We start from the raw sequence: 14,998 nt of genomic DNA on the forward strand, positions 1-14,998 counted from the left end.
TGCTTATGTCAATGATGCAGTTATGCTTTGTGCCTCTTTCCCTTGTGTTTCATACACTACCTCCAGCCTTTCCTTTAGTTTCCCCCCCCTCCTGCTTTCCTTCCTGATCCCAGCTTCAGTTTTCTACACTCCACATCCTTTTTTCCCCTAAATTGTCTCTTTTATGTTAATTACCCTTCCTCTACTCACTGTACCCTTGCCTCTTGCTGCACTGTGTGTGTATTTGCGTGTGTTTGTGTGTGTTTGCGGTGGCTTGTGGCAGGGCATTGACCGTTCCCACTCCTGGGTAAACTCTGCTTATGCCCCTGGGGGCTCCAGATCTGTGCTACGCCGGAACCCCAACTCCAGCTGTGAGCTCAAGCAGGTGCCAAATATCTCCTCCTCCTCCTCCTCACCTTCACCTCCTCACTACCTCCACCTCCACCCTGAACCACCTCTGCTCTCCTCCCGTAGATCATTCTCTACCTCAGGTCTCAGGGGTTGCATCCGTGCGTCTGTTTGCATCTCATTCTGCTAGTCAACTCCTACCTGTCACACTTTTCTACCCATGACTAATTAACTCCTCACAATTCATCCTCTCACCGCTGCTTAACAGAGCATATCTGTTGTGTTTGAGTGACATAATCTCTGCCTGGGGCTCCTTACCAGCCTTGCACTCATCAGAGTTCATAGAGGGTTCTGAGGCCACCCATCCATTTCCATTCATCCATTCTCACATCACTTTGTCCTCATCTCTATGTGTTCACCTCACCATCACTCCGTGTCAGGCAAGCGACCGCAGCTGCAATCGCATGTCTGCCTTTCTGGACAGCGTGGCCTTGTTTTCAGTTCCCACAAGGCAGATTGCCAAAAAGGTAAAACTGGCATCAAATATAGCAAACTGTTAAACTGTCTTTCAACGTAACAAACTAACACATTTTGATGTCCTAACGTTCATCAACTTTTAGTGTCATTAATCATCGTCATTCATTAAATTTTAACAATTGTGTCTATCTTGAAGTTATGTAAAAAAAAAATTGTCTTGATACACTGACATTTAAGAGTCTATTGCTGGATTTGTCTGAAGATTTCCCTATTAAATCTGTGGAAGAGGTACTGATTAAATGTATTCAATTTATTTTTACCATCACTGGTTAGCTTGTGGTAATTAATTTGGATAAAGCTTATTTTATTTCAGTTTGTTTCACCTGAATAAGGGACTATATAACTATATATCTTATATTTACAAACCACAGTTATAGTTCACATCTTGCTCTTTAACAAAACAAACACACACAACTTTACTGAAATTGTTTTCTCATGTAAGCTAAAGCTCGTTCTGTGTCGGTTCATGTCTAGTTGCTCCACGAGGAGCTGGCGTTACAGTGGGTCGTCAGCACCAGCACAGTGAGAGAAGCAGCACTGCAGCAGGCTTGGTTTTTCTTCCAGCTCATGGTCAGTATGCCTTTCTTATTTTATACTACTTTTACACCACATTCTGAACGGTCTAAATCTGAAGAGGCTAAAGAGAATATTGCAAAATCAAGTCACAAAACACACAGAATAGCGTTTGTAATTATAGCAGGAAAGGGAATATTTTCACAAAGTGACCATTTTCCCCTCTCTTCTAGACAAAGAGCATGTCCCATCACTTGTTCCTGACCTCCAAATTGGACATTGCCAGGCGCCAGCGTTTCCCAGACCGCTTTGTTGACGACATCGCCGCACTTGTGTGTGCCATCAGTGCAGACATTGCCAGCCGATACCACAAGGTAGCCCACAAAACTACACCACAAGAAATGAACTGATGAAAGGCAGCTAAGCTGTACTTCGCTTTCCTTTTGGTATCATACATTCCTTTTATCAAGCCGTATGCATCTCTCCCTCTCTCTCTCCTCATGATTACATCTCTCTCACAGGATGTGGAGCTTGTGGAGAGGTTAAATAGCAGTCTCGCCTTCTTCCTGAATGACCTGCTGTCTCTCATGGACAGGGGCTTTGTGTTCAACCTCATCCGCTCCTACTACAAACAGGTGCCTGTTTCCCCCCCTCCCCGTTTTCCTTTAATCCCATTGAGCCCACGCACATTGTCAGACCTCTTTGACTGTCTCAAACAAACGTGTGTGTTAAACAGATTTCCAACAAGCTCCACACGGCACAGAATCCCAGCTCTCTGAATGCCCTGAGGATGGACTTCACTCGTATCGTCTGCAGCCACGAGCACTACGTCATCCTCAACCTGCCGTGCTCGACTCTCAGCCCTCCAGCTTCCCCCTCCCCCTCCACCTCCTCAACCACCTCACAGGTACTGGAGCAGCTGGAAAATGCATTTCAACTAGTATATCGCTGTGTTATTTCATAATTAGGTTGGATTTGTTTTGCTGTATTTTTTTTTTTTTAGCCATTCCAGAAAAGATCATCAGATAAACACCTAAAAATGTAATTTGATTCAATCTACTGATATCGCTCTCCTATTCTGCTATCCTTCTGCTCACTCTTACTCTTGTATTTGTTGTATCCGTAGGGTTCAGCATTTTCCAGTATGGTCCAAGACCAGGGTGTAGCCACCATGTTTGAGCTCTCCGTCCCTTTTCGACAGCAGCACTTCCTGTCTGGCCTGCTGCTTACAGAACTCTCTCTTATGCTTGATCCTGAAGGAGAAGGGTAGGCTATTATTAGCTGCCTATACAAAAGTCATTCATTTCCATTCAGTTTTGCCATAGGTATAATCAGATATAATCCTGAAAATGAATATATAATATGGCATAAAGCATTGTATGTGTTTGCTCTACCAAAAGTATTGATAAAGTATTTTTTACCCACAGGGTTTTCTTCCTTCATAAAAAAGCCATTAGTGCTGTTCACTCCCTGCTGTGCAGCCATGATGCAGACCCTCGGTATAGGGACCCCCAGGTCAGAGCCCACATCGCTCAGCTCTACCTGCCCCTCGTCCCCATCGTCATGGAGACCCTGCATCAGCTCCACGACTTCTCCGGTCAGACAAACATACAGTATATGCAACCCACTAATACTGTTATAGCTGTCCGCCTCCTCAAGATTCTCGAGTTTCATTTTCAGTATTATTGCACCTGAGAGTGTTTTTTTCTTATTTCGTTGCAGACTCCTCGCCTGCTCGGGTCCGCCATGCCTCAGCCCACGCCGACGATGCTGACCCAGACGGTAGCAACACTATCAGTCAGTCTGTTGCCATGGCGATCGCCGGCTCCCCTTTGCCGCATGCCAAAGCCAACCCGTTCGCTCTGCCCACAGTGGTGAGTGATAGCGGCAGGGGTCAGACTGTTCCCCCGGGCCCTACAGACTGACAGGTCACAGATTGGCCTCTGTGTGGGAGGCTGCTGCCTCTGTTTGACAGACGATCACTCTGGCCTTTCTGTAACTCCGCACAAACACTCATTCAAAAAGCATTTGCATTCTTCGTATGTTCTCCCTCTCTGAAGTACAACTGCTCATCTTAGCCTGTAGGTGGCTCTCTGTCCATTTTCTTTATAACTCGCTGTAAACAGCCATTTTGTGCTATTCTGAAGCAGATTTAAAGACAGGCACTGAGTTTGTATGTTTGTCTTCACCAGGCTGGGCGACAGGCCAGCTCACTGTCTGCTGAGTGCAGCAGGACTCTGTTGGTGTGTTTCCTGTGGGTGCTGAAGAATGCAGATGCAGCTCTCCTGGAGCGCTGGGTGTCTGATTTGTCCGTGCTGCAAATCAACCGCCTGCTGGATCTGCTGCATCTCTGTGTCTCCTGCTTTGAATACAAGGTACATTAACCAGACGCTGTCACTGAAATATCCAGCCCAATCCAATTTTCAGGTGCTTAATTTAGACATGCCAGCGCTGCAGTACATTATTACAGATATGCCAGTAGTTGTTTCAAGAAAGTTTACTGTTGTGACTCTCAGTAGTGCGGCTTGGTGTTTTGTTTTGCTTCCAAAGTAAATATTACCAATCACTTAGTTTATTTTTACTTTCCCCCATGTTGCTGTTTACTGTAGATTTTTAATGACTTGTCTTTTGTTTTATTTTTCCCTGCCATGTTATGGTTGGTGGTCGTTTTAGGGGAAGAAGGCTCTGGAGAGGATCAACAGCCTGACGTTTAAAAAGTCTCAGGACATGAAGGCTCGTCTGGAGGAGGCCATACTGGGCACCATCGGAGCGCGTCAGGAGATGGTCCGCCGCTGCAGAGGTAAGGAACATGAGAGCGCTGTTGTATGTGTGCGTGTCTCAGAGGTTGTTAATACATCTGTGTTAATGGAAATTGTGATTTGTTTGCACTTCCAGAAAGGAGTCCCTACGGCAGCCAGGAGAACGTTAGATGGAGAAAAAATGTCACTCACTGGAGGCAAAATACAGACAGAGTGGACAAGTATGTGTATACTTAAATATAAATCTTACCTGATGTTTGCACAATTACTGATAGATTTCTGGATTGGAATTTAATAATACATGGTATTTATTATTGTTAAATAACACCTCTAACCAGGACTAAGGCTGAGGTGGAGCAGGAGTCTGTGGTGGATGGAAACTTAGCTACAGAGGCCTCTCTGGTAGTACTGGACACACTGGAGATTATAGTCAAGGTAAAACAATGGAATAATATTACCATGCTAAATGCCGTGACCTTTGCATGACACATACTGTAGTACTTTCTATTTTATGTAGAATTTCCTCTGTGTAATTTGTTGCATCTCTGTCCTCTTTCAGACTGTGGTGGCATCAGAGCTGAAGGAAAGCGTGTTAGGCGGGGTGCTGAGAGTGCTTCTCCACAGCATGGCAGGCAACCAGAGTGCCCTCTTCCTGCAGCACTGCTTCACTACACAGAGGGCTCTAGTCTTCAAGGTGCATATTGTATATAGCAGCGTTTCCACTGCAGAAACTTTCCCTGGGCACTAAGAACTTTTTGAGGAAGACCAGGGTCTAAGTGAAGTTCAAGGGAGATTGTTTTACCCCCCCCCCCCCCCCAAAAAAAAAAAGTCCCTGCTCAAACACAGACACCGCGGCTGCTTCAACTAGTGTACCGCTTCATTCATAAAACAAGGAAGTACTCAAAAGATTTTTTTCATTATTTGTTTAAGGTTAAAAGTAAAGTTAGGCTTTGTTGTCGACTTCCGGACTAGTTTTTAAATAGAGTGAGAGAAAAAGAGAGAGAGATAGCAAGAGCGAGCAAGAGAGAGAGAGATTGGTAGTGGTTGAGTGAGTTAGAGAGTGAATGGAGAGAGGGAGCAGCAGTAGCGAGAACAAAGCCATTGAATGAGACAAATGAAACGTTATTATCTGATTGTTTCATGGTGGTTATGTTCTAAAGTAAAAATAAATAAATAACCACCAAACACTCTGCTGATTTACTTTGGAGACAGATGCTCATTATTTTCCTCCTCTGCATTCCTCCTTTTTATTCATTCGTTACATCCAAATCATGCAGCAGTAAATACAAAGAACAACAGGACAAATCTGTGTTTTTTCTTCATGTGTGAATACTGCGACTCAAGCGCCACCTTCATTTTTTTGATTCATCATGGGTCTAATTTGTTGGATCTACCTGATTCCTCAGATGGTGGAAACACAAACAGGATGCACAACAGGTACTTTTAGTTCCAAGTTTAGTCCCTGAGATTAGTTCCTCTGGTTCCAAAGTACCTGGAACTTTTGGTCCAAACAGGGCTTATGTTTTAGTTCAAGTCAAGTGACTCTATTATAGTTTTACTGTTTAGTCTTTTGCTACAATCTCATATTAATGTAGCGTGAAATATTGTCCCAGTAACTGGACACACAAGTCATTTTCCCCCCACTACTTTGCTCCTCCCTGTCATACTTATTAGGGGAAACCGAAATAGACACTGAAACAAGCAACAAAATAATTTCATTCTTGACTAAAAAAAAACCCAAAACAAATAGTAAATCATAAGGAGTATATGAAGTGAAAGAATGTGTTTCTGTTTGAAGTTCCCAGAGATGCTGTTTGAAGAGGACACTGAGCTTTGCGCTGACCTGTGCCTGCGTCTCCTGCGTCACTGCAGCAGTAGCGTCGGCTCTGTCAGAAGTCACGCCTCCGCCTCTCTTTACCTGCTCATGAGGCAAAACTTTGAGATCGGAAATGTAAGTCTAGACACTGTTCGTACACTGTAGGTAAAACCTATTTTGAGATCTTATTAGGGACATGCCATGAAAACAGAAATATATCAAGAGAACATGTACAAGATTTCTGTGGAATAGATGCTATAATAATACTGTGAGTCACAATCTGTCTTATTTCTCCCCCTGGACCAGAACTTCGCACGAGTAAAGATGCAGGTCACCATGTCTCTCTCCTCACTGGTGGGAACATCACAGAACTTCAATGAGGAGCATCTTCGTCGGTCGCTCAAAACAATCCTGACGTATGCTGAAGAAGATCTGGAGCTGCGTGACACACCTTTCCCAGAGCAGGTATGTAACAACCATCACACTATCTGTTCAACGTCCACATCTGGAGCTGCTACAATAAAACTAAACTGATGGACTGTGTTGTACCTTTGACGCTGAAGGTCCAGGATCTGGTGTTCAACCTGCACATGATTCTTACTGACACTGTGAAGATGAAAGAACATCAGCAGGATCCAGAGATGCTCATTGACCTAATGTACAGGTACTGGAATGCATATTATTAAGGCTAAATAGTTTCACAATTAAAACCCCTGATATTCACACTACTTTCTTTCGTTTTCATATCAGGATTGCCAAGGGCTACCAGAACTCCCCAGACCTACGTCTGACGTGGCTTCAAAACATGGCAGGGAAGCACTCAGAGAGAGGGAACCATGCTGAAGCTGCCCACTGTCTGGTCCACAGCGCCGCACTGGTGGCAGAATACCTCAACATGCTGGAGGATTGTCGCTACCTACCAATCGGTTGTGTCACATTCCAGGTCAGTGCATACCGTTAAACTGAGTGACTCATTCTACTTATAAACAACACAAGTGGGCAGCAGTACGACAGTTAGATAGGAGGTTGTCCCAAAACTAGAGCATCAACATTCAGGCCTACTATTGCTGAAACAGGGAAATGAAAAGTTTTTGTGTTGTTTGTTTTGACTTCTCTGTTTTTTTCCCCCTCAGAATATTTCATCCAACGTGTTAGAGGAGTCAGCAGTATCCGATGACGTCCTGTCTCCAGAGGAGGAGGGGATTTGTGCTGGGAAGTACTTCAGCGAGTCTGGCCTGGTGGGCCTCCTGGAGCAAGCAGCTGCCTCTTTTAACATGGTACGACTCACATTCTCCAACCACATGGTGACAGACTGCATGTTAACGCAGCACAAAATTACATCATTAATATGGCTGCAGGAACGTTATGTGATAGAGGGCTATGTATAGAACTGGCTTTCCATTGTGCTCTTAACTCCAGGCTGCCATGTATGAGGCCATAAATGAAGTGTACAAGATTCTTCTGCCCATCCATGAAGCCAACAGAGACTTCAAAAAGCTGGCTACTGTCCATGGGAAGCTGCAGGACGCCTTCAACAAAGTCTATAACCAAGTAAGTTGACCTAAAGTCACCAGTAACTCACTGTCTTGAAGAGAAAATAAACTTTATCCTGGATTCCTTCTTATATACTTTTTTTCTTCTTCTTAACTTCTCCAGAGTTCAGGATGGGAGGTAACAACTTATCATGGTCACAACTTATTTTGTCATATCAAGTTTATCTCATTCATTAGCTAATTTTATTTTATATTGACAATGTTTTCTCTCTTCTCTGTTGCTCTGTCTCTTCTTCCCTGCTGTGTGAATTACTGGTGAGTGACACACAAGTTGCTTTCACAATTTGACATAGTTGAGTTGAACTACTGTTACAAAAGAGTTTTTATTCCTATTTGCCTCCTTGCTACAGTGGCGCAACTACATTTCAGCCTAAATATATCTTTTCCCTGTGTCCCAGAGCAAATGTTTTTCTATTACTGAATATTCTGTCATATTTATACAGTAACAAGAGAACAGTCATTTCAGCCTTTCAGTCTATGTATTGCTGATGCTTGAAAATGAAATGGGGAAAGTGGCAATGTCTGGAAAAATAAGTGACTGGGTGTAAAATCTCAAAAAAAAAAAAATCACATAACGTGTCTGCAAAATCCATGAATCTAGTTGTTGATAGAGCACATTGATACTTGCAGCTTGATTACATCAAAACTATCTTGTTGCTCTAATTTTTACCTTGTTAAGAGTTTATTTTATGTGTTAACAATTATTTAGGCTTTCCTATGTTACTAGAATACGAGGTCATGTTGCATAAGCTTTATGTCAGATAACTGTAACGCATTCAACCACTATATCTTCTAATTCTCTACTTCTTTAACACCCCTTTAGTGTCTAGAGAATGTTTGGGACCTACTTCCGGGTGGGTTTCTATGGCTGTCGGTTTGGAGACCTGGATGAACAAGAATTCGTCTACAAGGAGCCATCAATCACCAAATTAGCCGAGATCTCCCACAGACTCGAGGCATGTTAACTACTCATGTTATTAACAAAGGTGTCACTGATGATTTATGAGAGACCTGTTTCTAAAGATGACTCTCTTTGGTACACAGGAGTTTTACTCAGAGAGGTTCGGGGATGAGGTGGTGGAAATTATCAAGGACTCCAACCCAGTGGACAAAAACAAACTGGATCCCAACAAGGTGACGTGATATGTTTATGGTACATGTGACTAAGAAAAAACACTACAGATTTGGTCAAAGGTATAACTGAAGTGTGCTTGTTTCAGGCCTACCTCCAGATCACCTACGTCGAGCCTTTCTTCGACACATACGAGCTAAAGGAAAGAATCACCTACTTCGACAAGAACTACAACCTGCGTACCTTCATGTACTGTACTCCCTTCACTCTGGATGGCCGTGCCCACGGTGACCTGCACGAGCAGTACAAACGCAAGACCATCCTGACAACATCTCACGCCTTCCCTTACATCAAGACACGTATCAATGTCATCCACAAGGAGGAGGTGGGTGTCTGCCTTGGAGGGATTTTGATCAATGGCAATACTGACCTAGGAATGAAAAAAAAAGAAGAAGAAACAATGTGAACTCATGCTGTTGTTTTTGGTTCTCCAGATCATTCTTGTCCCTATGGAGGTTGCTATTGAGGACATGCAGAAGAAGACCCAGGAGCTCGCCTTCGCCACAAATCAAGACCCTGCCGACTCTAAAATGCTGCAGATGGTGCTGCAGGGCTGTGTGGGCACCACTGTCAACCAGGTGCTTGTTTAGATACATACAACTGACAGGGAGTATAACTGTTATGAACTAAAAATGTCAAAAGTCCTCATCTTCCTGGAATATAAATCCCATCTAAATGGGGTGTAAAGTCTGGGTCAGTATTTTAAGTAGTGACAGACATTCCTCAGCAGATATGTAACGGTCCCTCCCCCTCACAGGGCCCCCTTGAGGTGGCGCAGGTCTTTCTCTCCGACATTCCTGATGACCCAAAACTGTTTCGCCATCACAACAAACTGCGCCTCTGCTTTAAAGACTTCACTAAGAGGTGATGACACACTCCACATCCCAGATGTAGACAGCTGTGTAACTAATAAAAACAAATGCTAACTCCCTGTGTCTTCACCGCTCTTTCCATGCAGGTGCGAGGATGCCCTGAGGAAGAATAAAGCTCTGATTGGGCCAGATCAGAAGGAGTACCACAGAGAGCTGGAGAGGAACTACAATAAACTCAAAGAAGCTCTGGGTCCTCTCATCAACCGCAAGATCCCCCAGCTATACAGAACGCAACCGGCTCAGACAACGCAAACACAACGGTAACTCGAGACGTTAAACACACACGCCTACGCACAGAGACACACAAAAATAAGCTCATGCTGCTTCTCCAGAACTCATCAAACCTACACTCAAGTAGAAGAGCAGCATAACACCAAACTTTATCATATTCCAGGTCATAGACTGATCATGCACACACAATCATGTGAATTAAAAACTGTCACAACAATCCAACATTAATTAATAAAAAAGTTGGTGCAGTTCCTGTTTGAATATGGAAACTATCACCACATGTTTTTGTTTTAATCTGCTTTTGGCATCAGCTCTGTGTTGGCATGTGAAGGTCTATGGACTCCTGGTTTATGAGCAAAAACAAAGCTACAGTCGGCAGCACCTGTCAGTGATACTATGATACTGATGGCAAATTTTAATTTTAGATGTAGATGGATCTTCCAAAGTAACTAAAAATTAAGATATATGTTAAAATATAATACATTATATATAGAGGAGATTCTCTGCTCTGTAAACTGCTGATAATCAACACTGGATAAAATGATTAAGAGTGATGATTTTACCTCATTCTTACTCTTTGAAAGCAGATACTCATTCAAAGCCATGCCGGCTTCTAGTGGCGCACCACAAAAAGACATTATTTGCAGTTGTCACAGTAACTCCTTCACTACCTGGGTCAGAATTTATACCTAAAATAAATGTAAAAATATAATAAATCAGTCACATTTCATACAATTCAATACTATATTGATTGCAGATATTGGGATACACTTTTCAGAAAATAAACTCTAGTAAAACATTCTTTATGGTCTTGCTTCTCTCCCTCGCAGGAACTCCTACAGTAGATCCAGTCTCCGCAGAGTCGACTGCTGAAGCACAGCAAACTGGATAAGAACCCAGAACAACAAGCTTTACAAATTAGTCGCATCTCATCCCGTCTGTTCTCCCCTCCACCCCTCCCCCCTCCAGTGCAACTGTCACAAGCACACACGCACCATCCTCTCTGTCGTCTAGCTCGTTATTTTACCCACCCACCACTTACCCAACCCCCCACCGCCACCCTGTCATGCCATAATCCCCCCCCAACCCCTTCCACCACACACATGCAAACACACACACACACTTGTCACCTCTTTCCTTACTGGACCCCCAGTCACCACCACTCTCACACCTCCGTAAACCTCGGCTGTTTATACTGGAAGGTTATCTGCACTGTAAACATCGTCATTTGGAGATTTAGAGTAAGGCTCTGACTTGTCAGCGTTTAATACCAAGCTTTCAAAAGTAGTCTCATCACTGACAACCCAAAGTAATCTCTCTGAGCTTGAACTGGTTTTAACTTTGGGGTTTACAGGACTAGAGCTGCCAAACATATTTTGTATCCAAACCGTTGGGGTTCGTTCTTGAGTGTATCTGTTTTCCTTTTCCTTCCTAGTGTTTGTTTTTGAAGAGGCTGTAGGTTGTTAATTTTGTTTCGTGGCCTTATTTAATTTGAGATATTTTTTTCTAAACTATGCCTGGTAGTAACCGGTGCCAGACATGCTTATTAAATAGTCCAAGGGAGGTTTTTTTTTTGTTATCAACAGACCAAATAACTGACATTCCTTCTTCCTCAAGTTGTCACATTTATCTGCCCATCTCTCATTATAGGAATTCATTATAGAGGAAGGTGGGATCATTCTGTCCAAGCTCAGATCTCAGGTCCCAGTCGGAGTCCAGCTGGGATGTAAAGCATTATTAGTGTGTGGGCTAAAAGGCAGAGTAGGATGTTTAAATGTGTTTGTTTTTTTAACTGTGAAATTATGTTGTAATGCACTGCAGTCACATCAGATGTTTATCACAGAAGCACTGCCTTCGGCCCGGCCATCTCCTTCAGCCACACAGATATGTTCAAACTGTGACATTTACTAACATCCTGCAGTTCAGTCTGATGACTGACTACATTTTGCCTGTGTGGTGACACTATTTGAACTGCTGTCAAAAAGTGCTCCAAATATCTTGTTATGTGTCCACCAACCTGGTCGTGGAAGATTTATAGTCTATGTAGCCATTTTTCCAACTACTGTATCTATTATATTGCACTATTGTAAACAAACTGCAGCACATTAACACTGTAGCTACTAAAATATCTGTGCTTTTGTTATTTTATGAGGCTGGAAAATGTTTTTTTACCTAATTAGATGAACATTTTTTTTATTTATTTACAGTCTTTTTTACTGCCTACTATTAAATTTCTCTTCCTACACTTCTGGTCAGCTTTTATTTGTGGGACTACAGAGCCAAAGAACAGACACTACTGTAAAACCTGGAGTTGAATATTTGCTCATTTCAGTCACAGTAATACATTTATGAAACTGTTTTGTAGTGACAGTTACTTGAAAATGTGGACCTCCAAATCTGTGCTCTTCAATAGTGACTTTATACAGTTGGTTTTGCATTATATTTAAAGGTAAGTTTATTTAATTTCCTCACAGTTTATGGTGGTGTCACATGTCAGACCAATGTAATATTATATAAGGGACCTAAATTTGGTTGATATTTATCTGTATATCATTTATTATTTCAATTGATATTATTGTACTATTGTGATGGTTATTTTTTAAGTAGTCAAATGTATTTTTGAAAATATATTTTGTGATCAATTCTTTATTGTAAATTTAAACAAACACAGAACAAAGTGAAAACAAATAAAGAAAGAAACAAATATGTTTCTTTTCAGATAAATTCAGACTAACCATGTGTTAGATAGCATCGCCCATGAAGAAAATATTTAAAAAATAGGTAAACAAATGAAAAAACAGACCCATCTACCTTCCCATCTGTCTTTACTGAAACTCTTTTATTAAAGTCGGAGTTTTAAGTCTTATTCTAAGATTAAGGAGTCAATGTCAGAAGCAAATATTTATAAACATTCATGGATATACCGAGATATACAGTACTTATAAAAATTTATTCATATTTTTCAAAATATTTAAATGTTCCCACTTCAGGCACAAGAGTACTTAAGTGGTTTTCAGTTCCGGTCTGCCGGACTCACCAGCGTTTTTTGTATGTTTGGTATTTTCTGGCTTTTTAATCAAAGGACTTTAACCAGGAACATCTGGTATGCCTGTGTGGTGAATATAAATTACCTGCAATTAACTAGCTGAGGGAGCAAGTGACGGTGATTTCAATGATTAGTTCACACACTGTAGTCCTTAAAATCCTGTCACTTAAAATCCTCAGTACATTGATCCTTGTGCTACATCATACCGCTTTCTGCATTCGCACAGGCATGCACTATTCACTAAAGTTTAGGTTACGTGGTTATAAGGACAAGGCAAAGATCTATTTGATCCAGATGTCTTCCTTGCCTTCGTTTTCCATAACATTACTCTAATATCCTGTGGCAGTTGGTGATCCACATTACAGCCTGCAATGTTTTGTCTAATTTACCAGAACCAAAGGCTCCTTGTTCATAATCAGGTATTTTACATCAACTTGAAATGGCTCAGTCGATCAGAGCTGAGAACTGGAGGTCTTCTAGTTAACAGGATCACTCAATCTCTTCTTGTGTATTATATATAATGTATATAGGAATGGGAGGCTACATGTCAACTTTATCCACCTTGGTGAAAATATGATTTAAAATGGCTTTGCTTCAAAAACATCACAAACTACGGTGTGGGGAAACTGCATGTAAATAAAAATCACTGTGAATATAGGTTATATCTCAAAATCTTCACTTCTAAGTTGGGATGGTACTTGTGATATTTTGTGGGTGTTCTTCATTTAAAGCATACGGTTGTTGCAACAATTAAAAGTGGGATTTTATTTTATGTTTAATTGTGTGTCTGTATGCAATCTCTTCCCCTCTTTTTCTTTCTTTGAAGGTGCAGGTCTTCAAATGTTTTTGGAGATTCTTGGAGTTCCTTATTTGTACTTGGAGAATCTTGAATGTTCTTGAAAGTCCTTGTACTTGAGATGCTTCCTTGGTATTTTAAGGCCTTTACTTGACATCCTTTCACTGAGGTAAAGTACCTTGGAGGTCCTTGGACTTCCTTGTAAAGCCATAAGGTCATTGATGTCCCAAGGACAGGTGCTTTGGAGGTTCTTTAATATCCATAAAGGTTCCTGGAGGTCCTTAAACAGCCTTTAAAGACATCGAAGGTTAATGGAGGTCTTTGGATTTTCATGAGGGTTCTTCATTGTTGGGCCATAGAGAACTGTGGATCTTTGGGTGGATTTAGATCCTTTGAAAACCCCTGTAAGTAGAGCTGCCACTAACAATTATTTTCATTATCGGTTAATCTGCTTATTATTTTCTCGATTAATTGATTTGTCTTTAAAATGTTGCAAAATATTTTAAAATCCATGCTATAATATGTTAGAGCTTATGGTGATGTCATCATATATGTTGTTTTGTCTGATCAACAGTCCAAACTCCAAAGATATTCAATTTACTATCATGTATGACAGTTTTTTTTTGGGGGGGGGGGGGTTGAAAATGTATGAAAAAGATTATTCAGTTATTAAAATTGTTGCTGATTGAGGTACTGTAGGAGGGTTGTGTCTAGAAGGTAACCCTAGATATGTGAAACTTGTGCGATTTGCAAGGAAGTAATAACTTTAACCTACACCACGTTTCAAGTGATCATTTTAAAGGACCAGTCTTTAGGATTTAGTGGCATCTAGCGGTGAAGTTGCAGATTGCAACCCTTTACCCTCACGCCTTCATACCAAGCACATAGGAGAATCTATGGTGGCTGCGAAACTGGCGAAAAAATGTGAAAGACCCTCTTTAGAGCCAGTGTTTGGTTTGTCCGTTCTAGGCTACTGTAGACATGGCGGGGTCTGTGGAAGAGGACCCGCCCCCATGGATGTATAAAGAGAACTGAGTACAACGTTGGAGGCGGGGACCCATTCATTCCTATGAAAGTTTCTCAGTGGCGCATGAAGCCAAAAAATCCACTTTCCGACTTTAAAGAAATTACCTGGATGGAAACATACTGCGTCTCTAGTGAGCATGCTCTATGGGTCCGGTTTAGCCCTCCGGCTACCTCGAACGGGGATCAAACAATTCAATCATGCGGCTCTTCTAGACTTTCGAAATGTGATCAGACTGAATGGATCAAATTCTGATAGTGAAACCAATTGTTTTGTGGGGGTTTCGACACTCAAAAAAATGGTTTACAGTTGCTCCTTTTCTCATGATTGTGTGCGGTGGCAAAAATGAGGGAAGTTGTAATTCCACAGACTGGCCACTATGCCAAATTGCC

General features: G+C 41.8%; 2 protein-coding genes across 5 annotated transcripts in view; one reads left to right on the forward strand and one right to left on the reverse strand.

Annotated features, from left to right (window-relative positions):
- The window catches only part of LOC121883573 (dedicator of cytokinesis protein 7-like), a 28,865-nt gene extending 16,880 nt beyond the window's left edge, over positions 1 to 11,985 (forward strand). The window contains exons 23-50 of one of the 4 annotated variants that reach the window (XM_042391887.1): positions 263 to 364; positions 768 to 854; positions 1,339 to 1,434; positions 1,611 to 1,751; positions 1,899 to 2,012; positions 2,114 to 2,284; positions 2,504 to 2,643; positions 2,805 to 2,974; positions 3,100 to 3,251; positions 3,570 to 3,752; positions 4,051 to 4,177; positions 4,273 to 4,357; positions 4,475 to 4,571; positions 4,696 to 4,830; positions 5,935 to 6,087; positions 6,259 to 6,417; positions 6,516 to 6,616; positions 6,703 to 6,895; positions 7,086 to 7,229; positions 7,372 to 7,503; positions 7,609 to 7,623; positions 8,336 to 8,461; positions 8,550 to 8,639; positions 8,726 to 8,962; positions 9,072 to 9,215; positions 9,395 to 9,501; positions 9,596 to 9,769; positions 10,571 to 11,985. In XM_042391887.1, coding sequence (XP_042247821.1) covers positions 263 to 364; positions 768 to 854; positions 1,339 to 1,434; positions 1,611 to 1,751; positions 1,899 to 2,012; positions 2,114 to 2,284; positions 2,504 to 2,643; positions 2,805 to 2,974; positions 3,100 to 3,251; positions 3,570 to 3,752; positions 4,051 to 4,177; positions 4,273 to 4,357; positions 4,475 to 4,571; positions 4,696 to 4,830; positions 5,935 to 6,087; positions 6,259 to 6,417; positions 6,516 to 6,616; positions 6,703 to 6,895; positions 7,086 to 7,229; positions 7,372 to 7,503; positions 7,609 to 7,623; positions 8,336 to 8,461; positions 8,550 to 8,639; positions 8,726 to 8,962; positions 9,072 to 9,215; positions 9,395 to 9,501; positions 9,596 to 9,769; positions 10,571 to 10,613 — 3,618 coding nt within the window. In that variant the 3' untranslated portion in view covers positions 10,614 to 11,985. Of the gene's footprint in view, positions 1 to 262; positions 365 to 453; positions 855 to 1,338; positions 1,435 to 1,610; positions 1,752 to 1,898; positions 2,013 to 2,113; positions 2,285 to 2,503; positions 2,644 to 2,804; positions 2,975 to 3,099; positions 3,252 to 3,569; positions 3,753 to 4,050; positions 4,178 to 4,272; positions 4,358 to 4,474; positions 4,572 to 4,695; positions 4,831 to 5,934; positions 6,088 to 6,258; positions 6,418 to 6,515; positions 6,617 to 6,702; positions 6,896 to 7,085; positions 7,230 to 7,371; positions 7,504 to 7,608; positions 7,624 to 8,335; positions 8,462 to 8,549; positions 8,640 to 8,725; positions 8,963 to 9,071; positions 9,216 to 9,394; positions 9,502 to 9,595; positions 9,770 to 10,570 lie in introns of those variants that run through there. The other 3 variants (XM_042391888.1, XM_042391889.1, XM_042391890.1) reach the window with 3 other exon arrangements.
- angptl8 (angiopoietin like 8) overlaps positions 1 to 14,998 on the reverse strand; it is a 46,766-nt gene that overhangs the window by 8,579 nt on the left and 23,189 nt on the right. The gene's annotated exons all lie outside the window — the stretch shown is intronic.

This window comes from Thunnus maccoyii, chromosome 18, assembly GCF_910596095.1.
Source record: "Thunnus maccoyii chromosome 18, fThuMac1.1, whole genome shotgun sequence".
NCBI classification, from domain to species: Eukaryota; Metazoa; Chordata; class Actinopteri; order Scombriformes; family Scombridae; genus Thunnus; species Thunnus maccoyii.